Raw genomic sequence first — 11,467 nt, 5'->3', positions numbered from 1 at the left:
TAGGAACGACATTAAAAACGAAGACATACGTAAGAGAATAAACCTGCACATCACAATAATGAATATAATCTAAGCAAAACAGTTGAGATGGTATGAGCAAGTCAGCTGTTTGGTAAGGATAGATGGTCTAAGAAGACAATGGAATGCACGAAAACTTCATTGGAAGAGGGAGTCAGAAGTGCTATTGTCAGAGAAGAATTTCCAGTCGGGAGATTGTAAATATAAGAGACTTTGGAAGTCAGGATGCGAGAAACAACAACATTGTTGCATCAAATCGCAAAAATAATAATATTAAAACTTGAGACATGGTGCTTAACATTGCAGCGGTTCATTTTTTGAACCTTGTTTGGCTAGCTAAGTACCTTGATATACTACTTACAATTCATCTTCATGTCTTATACTCAACATTTCTGTTAATTCATCATCTGACATAGACACCAAAATATCAGTTAAGAAGGGAGATAATAATCATATTTGTAAATGAAAGAAGTTCTGTATACTATTTGAATTCAACTTTTATTTTACCGCCAAGATAAGAAAATTTATAGCACTCTTAATAGAAACTCCAATGTTATTGTTGGGAGCTTTAGCTTATCAGTCGTCGACTGGATGCTGGCCTAGTTGCTGTTCTTGTTGACCTCCGCTGAAGCCTTGTTGAGCAGAGACTGGACGTTTTTCAGACTCTGTAAAACAGTAAAACGGGTAATCAGTAAGGTGTTCAAAAGTGAAAGCTGAAGTGAAATCTTGTGGATATCACTTCAAAGGAATATTCGATAAGAGGAAATGAACTGTGGGAAAGCATTCTAGAGCAGTTACAGGACACATTTGCACTGCCGACCTGCAGTGGACTCAAGAGCGCTTGCAACCACTGATGCAGGTAACAATCGTTCGACGGTCCGCTTAAGCACAATAATATGAAAAAAAATTACATCCATATGAGTGTTTGAGGTGAATGTACTGTGACTGGTCCATAAGTCGTTCAGCATGTTACTGGCGTGTCTACCTAAATGGCACATTGACGTGTACTTTATGGCGTGTTTACCTAAGTGGCACATTGACGTATACTTTTTAGTCACTTGCTTTCTAGACACGTTTATCAGATCTTTCGCTCCTTACAAAACGTAGGATTTTAGAAGAATAATTTACTCATCACTTCCGTAATTTATCAGTATCGCTACGTGTAACAGATACACACCTGGCTGATATTCTGTACAAAACTATACATATCCTTAATTCGACAAAATAATGCAGTTATTTCATTGTTCAATAAATTAATGCTGGGATTTGTAGTTTTGCGAATGTGTAATTTCTCTTCAGTCACTGTATCAGTTCGTGAACTTAAAAGTAGGGGACTCATAATTTGAATACATCATGATTCCTAATTACACTTATTACTCAAGTTGTATTTCGACCCCAGCCCACTATGTAGAACAGACTCTGCACATCACTGAATATATGGCTGAATGTTGGTAGGGACAAGCTATATGGCGTAGTAATCTATCAAGTAGCATGAAAAAGTCCGTTAATACGACGTCTTTTAAACAGAATCTCCACATACATTTCTCAGCTAACTAACGCGTTTATTCGTGGAAATAACAAATGACCTATGTAGAGGAACGTATTCGCTAGAGTTGAGATGGTGTTGCATTCTTCTACATTTTCTATGAACAATTACATCCACTTAGGTTGGGATTTGGTAGCTTCTTTATTAAATCTTATATACATTTTAATAGTAAAAGTTAAGGAATGTGTCCAAAAGAATATTAATTGCTTTGAATGTAGTTGAAAGAACATTGTATTCTATTTAGATTTTAACTTCTCGTCATAGTTTCATTAAATTTTTACAACAATATTTTTTCCATATCGGCCTTCTTTTAAGCAAAGCAATGACGCCTTAGAAACGAGATGGGAAATGGTAATGCTGTATGTCATATGACTATATCGTCTTTTATACTGAAAAAAGTTACTTGAGTACATAGACTGGGTCAGCATATATTAATAGGCGGAAAGTTTTAGTGCTTTATTTTTCTCTTGTAGGTCCCCGAAAGTACACTACTGCTATTTCGAAATCACGCATGGAAAGGTCTCTGAAATGCCAACCGATGATTTTGCAGTACTTTACAATAATTAGAGTTTGTTGTCATTTGGAGGTTATAACTTTGGAACCCTGTTTGAAAAGGAATAGTTTTGATACCACATCACTCAGCAAGCTATGTGCATATATCAGACACTTAGCCTGATGTGCAAAGAACACGATAGCATGCGCGCTGTTCTCCGTCAGCTCTTTTACAATTACCTTATGATACAATGTATTTTCTTTACAACTAGGTACACTCAAAACTTTTGAAAAGTCAAGACAGAAGGGAATTAAAGACATTAGCTGCCAGTGGGCACTGATTTACATTGAAGTGCTAAAGAAACTGGTACAACTGCCTAATATCGTGTAGGGCCCTCGCGAGAACGCACAACGACGTGGCATGGACTCGACTAATGTCTGTAGTAGTGCTGGAGCGAATTGACACCATGAATCCTGCAAGGCTGTCCATAAATCCGTCGGCGTACGAGGGGGTGGAGATCTCTTATCAACAGCAAGTTGCAAGGGATACCAGATATGCTAATAATGTTCATGTCTGTGGAGTTTGGTGCCCAGCGGAAGTGTTTAAACTGACGAGAGTGTTACTGGAGCCACTCTGCAGCAATTCTGGACGTGTGGAAAGTCGCATTGTGCTGCTAGAATTGCCGAAGTCCATCGGAATGCACAGTGGACATGAATGGATGCAGATGATCAGACAGGATTCTTACGTACGAGTCACCTGCCAGAGTCGTATCTAGGCGTATTAGGGGTCCATATCACTCCAACTGCACACGCCCCACACCATTACAGAGTCTCCAACAGCTTGAGCAGTCCCATGCTGACATACTGGGTCCATGAATTCATGAGATTGTCTCTATACCAGTACACATCCATCCGCTCGATACAATTTGAAACAGACAAGACAACATGTTTCCACTCATCAACAGTCCAATGTCGGTGTTGACGGGTCGTGCAGTCATCAAGAGTATACGACGAGGCCTTCGGCTCCTAAAGCCCATATTGATGATGTTTCGTTGAATGGTTCGCACGCTGACATTTGTTGATGGCCCAGCATTGAAATCTGCAGCAATTTGCGGAAGGGTTGCACTTCCATCACGTTGAACGATTGTTTTCAGTCGTCTTTCGTCCCGTTCTTACAGGATATTTTCCCTGCTGCAGCTATGTCGGAGGTTTGATATTTCACCGGATTCCTGATATTCAAGATACACTAGTGAAATGGTCGACCGGGAAAATCGCCACATCGTCGCTTCTTCGGAGATGTTGTGTCCCATTGCTCATGCGCCTACTATAATACCACGTTCAAATGGTTCAAATGGCTCTGAGCACTATGGGACTTAACATCCGAGGTCATCAGTCCCCTATAACGTAGAACTGCCTAAACCTAACTAACCTATAGACATCATACACATCCATGCCCGAGGCAAGATTCGAACCTGCGACCGTAGCGATCGCGCGGTTCCAGACTGAAGAGGCTAGAACAGCTTGGTCACAGCGGCCGGCCATAACACTACGTTCAAACTCAAATCTTGACAACCTGCCACTGGAGCAGCAGTAACTGATCTAAAAACTGTGCCAGATAGGCGTTGCCCACCGCAGCGCCGAATTCTGCCTGTATCTGAATACACATGCGTATATTGGTTTCTTTGGCGCTTGTGTTTCTGTCAATTGCGAATGTTGAAAATCTGTGGTGGACTAGGATTAGAGACCGGATCTCCTGTTTACTTGGCAGATGCGCTGACCACAACGTCATCCGGACACACTGGTTCCTACACAGAATACGCTGGCATGCCTCTCGTCAAACCCAAGTTCTCAGCTTCTCCATACGCTGCTGATGTAGCGCCCCATGCCCATTATCCTCATTACTCGTGGCATTTCGCCGATGCCCGAAGAGTTCGAGCATGATGTGTGTCTGCGCTGAAGTGATCACTGGCCGTCCTCACCTTAATTCTATATATGTGGCACCTGCTCGTTCGGATATGTCCGAAATTTCACAGTTGATGAAAATCAGCTCTCACTGGCAGCTAATATATTTAATTCCTTTGCGTGTTGATTCATAGCGGCTGTAGGATCAAAACGGTGTCTGTTCTTTAGGACTTGTTCGAAAGGACAGACACCACACATACATAATTCGAAAAGTTTTAACAGTGTCGTTCGATATAGAGTACTCACCTGCTGGATGGAATTCGTGATGCCCTGGATGACTTGGCTGGTGGCGTCGGTCTGTGCCTTCTGGAGTTGTTCCAGCGCCGCCTCTCCGCGCTCCACGAACTCCATAGCCTGCTCAAAGTTCTCGTGGGTCTTGGTCGAGATTGCGTTCACCGCATTCTGCAGATTAGTGGAGGCTTCCTGCACCCACTCGGCCGCCTCTTGCGAGATTTGCTGTCCGCTTGAGACAATCGCTTGCTGGAAATCACAATATAATATTAACGAGGCACTGTGCATCTAGGATACAGCTCCCCCCCCCCCCCCCCTCCTTTGTGTTTGTGTCCCAATGAGATCGCAATAGATTTTAAGCAAATGTACTAGCGCCTCCTCCTTATAATCTTAAAATTCCATACAAACCAGTTCATAACAATTTTTTGCGAAAAATTACTTTACCAAGATTACTTTGTCCATCTCATGTAATTTCTCGCAGAGTAAAAATGATCTATGAAATGTTTTTATATCATTTAGGTTTTAACTACATGCATTCGCATTACTTTTTATGAAATGGCGTTATCCCTGGACACTAGAAAAGGCGATATGTTTGCTTATAAACTAACGCTAGTTCGAGTATTTAGTTTTTAATTATGCCCGCAGTAAATGAATGCCATAAACATTGTCATTTCGTGTCATACTATTCAAAAGTATATAGCTTAGTTAATGCGAAGAGTACTAAAGAAGATAAATACGATGACAATTACAAGGCCAAGAAAGTTGATATCATTGTCAACCGTGTGGAAAGAGTATATTAAAACTGAGAAGAAGAAAAAACACCTAGTGCCGATACCATTAAAATCGTAATTACATGATTGAGTGGCTAGGTATACTTTTATAAGCCAAAGAGTCTAATATAGTGAAGGGCATACCATTGTCCCACTAACGAATTAAAACAGTTTCAAAATTATTGTACTCAACACTGTCTTCGGAAAATTGTTGTGAAGCAAATGCCGGCACTGAAAATCGTTTAAGGACCCTCGCACATATTCCCACTGTGGAACAGTTTTGTTCAACACACAGCACAATGTTTGGAATCTTCTGTACCATGCCCAGTTGAATAGGCAATGATGCGTGGCAGAAAATTAACTCTTTGCTTACGCGCCTGCCGATGTTGTGGGGTTGTCAAAAATGAAAAAATGCGTGTTAATATGCAAATTTGTTGCTAACATTCCAGTTAATTCTGAAATTTGCTTCATGCCCTACAGCTCCCTTGAAACTGATATTCAAAGTTCTTGTGGATGAATGTAGCTTCGACATCCACATTTGAAAGGAACCATTGAGTCTTCAAATTTTGACACTCTTCTTAATCGCAGACTTTTTGTCATTTTTTCTCAAAATTGCGTGAGTTTCACAAGTCACTGTCACTTCATTTCATCTTCTGTATCCGTGAAAAACTCCCACATCTGCACTGCCACTTCAAAAGTGCAAGACGGTGTATTACTAACAAAATTATTCTTAACTTGCAAGTTACGGACTGCCCCTAACGAAATGTCTGTTAATAAGGAGTTCATATTTCAGTTTCAAACTGTTTTTGAATGTTTGCACATTTGTCAGCTTCTCGTATAATAAGCGAGCACCCCCTCTCCTTCACCAAACTTTCTTTCTTCTCCATCGACAGCCCGGTCGTTAGAGTGCTGGAGCGCCAGCAGAACATGAACAAAACCTGCACTCCATAACGCTCTGAAACTCGTCAAACAGCCACAAATGAATAAAAGATTTGCGCATCCTTTAGAACATTGTTCCTGGGAAACAGCGATTCAAAAATCAGGATTAAAGTTAAGAAGAACAATGTAGGATCGTATGAAAGTTGTTAAAAGTTAAAACTTATTAATTAGGTGACAGGCTTAGATCGTGGTACGGTCATCATCAGACAATTAAAGCTCAATGATGACGGCTGGAGAGAACAGCGAGAAGCAGCCTACTAAGTACCGACGATAAACACTGATGGAGCCAATCTCTCCAGCCATTACTATGGAGTTTTAATGGCCTGACGTGATCGTACCACGACCGAAACCGTTCACCTAGTCAGTAAATTCTAAATTTTAAAAACCTACGTGCGATCCTAGATTGTTTTTACAGATATACATTTTATAAAAATTTAATGTGCAAACCCACGTTCTTTCAGTTGAAATGCAAAGTTAAATATGTAGACTTTTTCCCCTTAAAAAAAGTAACGAGTCCTCACCTGTGCGGAAACTATGGCCTTCTGTGCGGATGCCTGAAGTTTCTCCTGCAAACAAAGAAGGGAAAATTTACAAAATAGCATGTGGAGACTCTAGTAGCGGCTGAAATCAATAACTCTAGAAGCCTCACCTGAATGCTGTTCCAGGCGGCAGTTGTTTCGTTGTAGGCGTTCTGTATCCAAGAACCGACTTCCTTCGCGTCTTGCTCAGCACTTTCCACTATGTCCTGCCAGATCTTCCCGGCGTTCTCCGCAGCATGCTGGGTTAAGTTCTTCTGGATGTTGAAGATGTTCTCGAAGAAGTTGCCCACTTGAGTAAACCAGTCACTGATGCCAGGCGCTGGTGCAGCCGCAGTGCTCTGCACAACACAAGAGAAAGGAACATTTATGACCGGGACAGCTGCAATATCATGCATGGAACACTCTCTGTTTCCGTGTCCCTAAAGCAATCGAGTATTCTGGATGAAGTATGATAATGTGATTACGAGCAACCTACATGCGTCTTTTTACATTTATCGTTTGCTATGCAAGAAGACTACGCTCTATTCTCGCTTGGCTATCTTGTTTAAGGCAATCTCAAATGATTTATGATATCCATCGTCGTTATGTAGTCTTTTGCAAAAATACGAAAACACATCATCGAGAGCTGTGTCACAGCATCATCGAACGTTATTCGACGCCTACATGCATTTGCGTATCTAGTATTGTCACATAGAACACTCAAATATTAAATATTCCTTGTTGGATCTCCAAAAACGTAAAACTAATACATGGTTGCGAAAAAATCCATTTTGGTAATCCGCAGCCATTACTTGGTTTAATACGAACGCCTGTTTCGAAGCGGAGTAGCCATATACAAGTGTTGATATCAGGTTCCAGATCGCCGATTATTTTATTCTCAAACATCCTTCTTTCGGTCTAGACGTGCATTATCTTACATCCAGAACATAATGACATATTAGTCACAGCTTATGTCTCTTTAAATTTGTACTCAGTTTTAGATGCAGGAAATCTAGGTATTTACACATAAACTCTTACAAGGACTTGATTCCAGTTTTAGATAAGCCAGTTCCACTCAAATATAAAAAGAAAAAGATGCATAGAATAACAGTGGAGGAAAACAAGGAATGGAGATTTTAAATCAACTTCTCGACCAACAAAGAGGTAGCTTTGTCGGAACAGGGTGGTGGATGAAACCATTTAAGCATTCGTACGAAACCACTGAAGGAGATCATGAAAAAGCTATATCAGAGTCTATGGAGAGAAGTGTAGAAACAACACCTCATGAAAGAGAATGCGCTGCCTTAACAAACGCGCCACCTTGTGGGCATTGAATGTAGAAGAATTCTCGTAATCACTGTGAAACTACATAAAGTAGCACTAGTTCAGATGTGTTGAGAATATTTTCTTTTCACTACAATTATAAACACAGACAACGGTTAACAATGTGCAAACAAATCAGTAAGAGTAAACATTCAAAGCTATTTCACCTGCGAGCAAAGACATAGAAGGTCCAGTCACAAAAATGTGACCACCGCCTATGTTCGACATCAACCACTTATAGACGGTAGGTGCCAGCACGAGCAGTGGAGGGTATATAAAGCGTGACGGAGAGACGCGGAAAAGAGTGCAGTCTATTTATCTTACGTCCAAAAGTACCAATGGTGGAAGCAGATCTGGAACGGTTAAATTTGTAAACTATTCGCGTGGCACCGTGGATAAAGTATACTGTACACGGAAAAATAGTGCTCTCCTAAACCTGCACCGAGGCATCTGTGGTGCCCTATAGGCCATCATATAACAGAAGTTTCGAGAACATACCTTTACCGAGGAGTCAAGCAGTATATTGCTGCCTCCTACGTATATTTCGTGAAGAGACCATGAGGATAAAATCAGAGAGATTAGAGCCCACACAGAGGCATACCGACAATCTTTCTTTCCAGGAACAATACGAGACTGGAATAGAAAGGAGAACCGATAGAGGTACTCAAAGTACCCTCTGCCACACAGCGTCAGGTGGCTTGCGGAGTATGGATGTAGATGTAGATGTAGAGGGGAACGGCTGCTGAGGAGATATGTACAGGCGAACAGACGTGCAGCTGTTGAGCAACTGACCGTCCGAATGAAGCAAGAGGCTACCAACAGTGACTCACCAACGACCGTTCAGCGAACGCTGCTGCTTATGGGCTTCTACAGAAGGTGCCTGTTTCATGCAAACATGCTGACTGATGTTCATCGGTGACTATGCCTGGAACTTACGCTCCAATACAACAGCCGACGTCCACTAAGTGGCGACAGGTGGGCTTTACAGATGAATCATGTTTTATGCTCCATCTGACAAAAGGCCTTTGGCATGTACGCCCCAGAAACAGTTGTCGGAACGGTCCAGGCCGAAGAAGAGAGCGTTATGGTCTGCGGAATATTTTAATGACGTTCCCCGGGTGATCTCGCCATTCTGGAAGGCACAATGGATCAACAGAAGTATAAATCTATCCTCGAGTACCATGTCCACCCCTAAAAAATATTTCCTCGACACGATGGTGTCTACCAGCAGGACAACGCAGCGCGTCACACAGCTCGCAGTGTACATGAGCGTTCCATGAGCACCAGGATGAGGTTATCCCCCTGGCCACCACACTCCGATTGCCACTTGCCAGTCGAGAGTCTGTGGGACCTCTTCTATCGGACTGTTGGTGCCATGGATTCTCAACCGAGAAATCTAGCGCAGATGACCAAAGCAGTGGAGTCGACGAGACTCAACATGCCTTTCGTTACCAAACAGAAACTTACTGACTCTCTCCCTCAACTTCTCGCAACGGTACGCGCTGCAAAGGGGGGTTTTTCAGGCTTCGACAGATGGTCACATTATTGTGACTGGTCAGTGCATAACTTTAAAATACAAAAGTACAACTTTTAGTAACTGACCACAAAACTGGGACCGTATATTGTCTTTAGAGAGCGGGAGTCTGATACGAATAAATTAACGGAAATAGCCATTTCTGTCAGGAAAGATAATATATTGCTCACTCCGAGCAGGAAAAATTTAAGGTGCCTTTCCAGTATAATTTATCTATGGTGCTTGTTAGTTCAAAAAAAAAAGTCCAAATGTGTGTGAAATCTTATGGGACTTGTCCCTAAGCTTACACACTACCTAACCTAAATTATCCTAAGGACGAACACACACACCCATGCCCGAGGGAGGGCTCGAACCTCCGCCAGGATCAGCAGTACAGTCTATGACAACTGCGCCCAAGACCACTTTCTTTTTTTTGCATTTTGTTCGTTATTGATCGTTGTGTTTGGTCGTTGGGGACGTCGCAATACATCCTGTTCAAGTTCGGTGGTTGATGGTTCCACTCAGTTTTTTTATTACAGAGGCCAACCGGCTCTCTAACCGAACACGCTGAGCTATCGTGCCGGCAGTCGGCTAATCCCGCGCGGCGTGCTTGTTTGGACTGGACACAACTCTTTAACTTCAGTAACTCTTAGCAGATAACGACACGCAAGTTTCACGCAGTGATGGAGAAAAAACTATTCGCGAACTCGCCATGTTGTCCGTAAAGCAGAGGTCAATGAGGGACACATTTCTATCTAGTCACAAGAAGGCGATGTTGTTGTGCTCATAAACATTTTGTGATTCGAATGTCAGCTGCAAAAATAATGCTTGTAGAAATGTTTACATCGTGCAAGTATAGCTGTCAGGAACAAGTTAACACTGTAAAAAGGTTGACCTCATCTTCTTTTTAGCTCGACAGAAGATGCAACGAAGAGCTGCACGTTTCGTCGTAGGATCGTTTAGTCAGTGCGGGAGCGTCACAGAGATACTCAGAACACTCTATTGGCGGACGCTAAAAGTGAGGTGTGTTGGGTTACGGAGAGGTTTACTATCGAATCTCCGAGGCTGTAGGCGCCGGGATGAGTCGGGCAACAAACTACTTCTTCCCGCTTCTCGCGACATAACCACAACGAGAAAATTGGAGAAATTAGAGCTGATATGGAGATTTAGACAAGTCTTTCTTCCCGCGTGCAATTTACAAATAGAAGAAGGAACGGGGAGAATGTTGTGGTACCAGAGGTACCAACCGCCTCACACTTTAAGGTGGTTTGTGGAGTATAAATGTAGATGTAGAAACAGCAAGGGCACATAAAATACGCACTCGTCACGGTCACGCAAAAAGAAATCGATTGAAGTGCCGCGCGGGATTAGCCGAGCGGTCTCGGGCGCTGCAGTCATGGACTGTGCGGCTAGTCCCAGCGGACGTTCGATTCCTCCCTCGGGCATGGGTGTGTGTGTTTGTCCTTAGGATAATTTAGGTTAAGTAGTGTGTAAGCTTAGGGAGTGATGACCTTAGCAGTTAAGTCCCCACATTTTTGAAGTATAAGTGGTGAATATGTGAATCCAGTTTCCTTTTTCTAGTAAATTTCCTACTTCCAAATATAATGTAACATTTAGTGACTCTAAAAGCACATAAATAAATTCAGACTCTCTTACCTGCACTGCCAAGCCCAAAGCCAAGAAAATGAGCAGCTTAGAAGCCATTTCTGTCGATTTCTCTGCGAGGAGGCAATGTAACTGCCTGAAGAAGCACTCGATATTTATAGGGTGCTCCTCCAAGGCTGGTGCCGAATGATAAACACGGCAGCCATCTGCTCACATGGCTGTGGATGTGTTTGCTCAGGTGGACTGTAGGCGTGTTGATGTAAAGTGCCAACTAGCTGTTGCGATTCTAGGTTCTCAGTTACGCAGCTGCACTTACAGCCAACGTCATTGACAGAGAAATTGCATCAACTTTTCTCGTGCAAACGGAGTGCAATAACGAGAAGAAGTTCAACTAACCTTGATTACATCGTAAGTGGATAACAATAAAAAGCTACAAAATCTGTTAATTTTTATATGAATAACATCGTGATGGCATACTAAAAAGGAATCAAATCCTGAATTATAATATCTAAATCAAAAGAAACAAAAGATGAACTTACAAAATATTATG

The 11,467-nt window shown here is 42.2% G+C and overlaps 1 protein-coding gene across 1 annotated transcript; it reads right to left on the bottom strand.

The window, feature by feature from the left end:
* Positions 1-497: 497 nt before the first annotated feature.
* LOC126162020 (uncharacterized) lies at positions 498-11,103 on the bottom strand. The gene is made up of 5 exons (XM_049918245.1): positions 10,969-11,103; positions 6,608-6,835; positions 6,480-6,524; positions 4,265-4,498; positions 498-683 (listed from the first exon to the last, which is right to left on the bottom strand). The coding sequence occupies exons 1-5, from the start codon at positions 11,014-11,016 to the stop codon at positions 618-620; spliced, it is 621 nt and encodes a 206-aa protein (XP_049774202.1). The 5' UTR covers positions 11,017-11,103; the 3' UTR covers positions 498-617.
* Positions 11,104-11,467: the final 364 nt, after the last annotated feature.

Source organism: Schistocerca cancellata, chromosome 2 (assembly GCF_023864275.1).
Source record: "Schistocerca cancellata isolate TAMUIC-IGC-003103 chromosome 2, iqSchCanc2.1, whole genome shotgun sequence".
NCBI lineage: Eukaryota > Metazoa > Arthropoda > Insecta > Orthoptera > Acrididae > Schistocerca > Schistocerca cancellata.
Note: the sequence above shows the minus strand (reverse complement) of the source record. Positions and strands in the feature narration are given on the sequence as shown.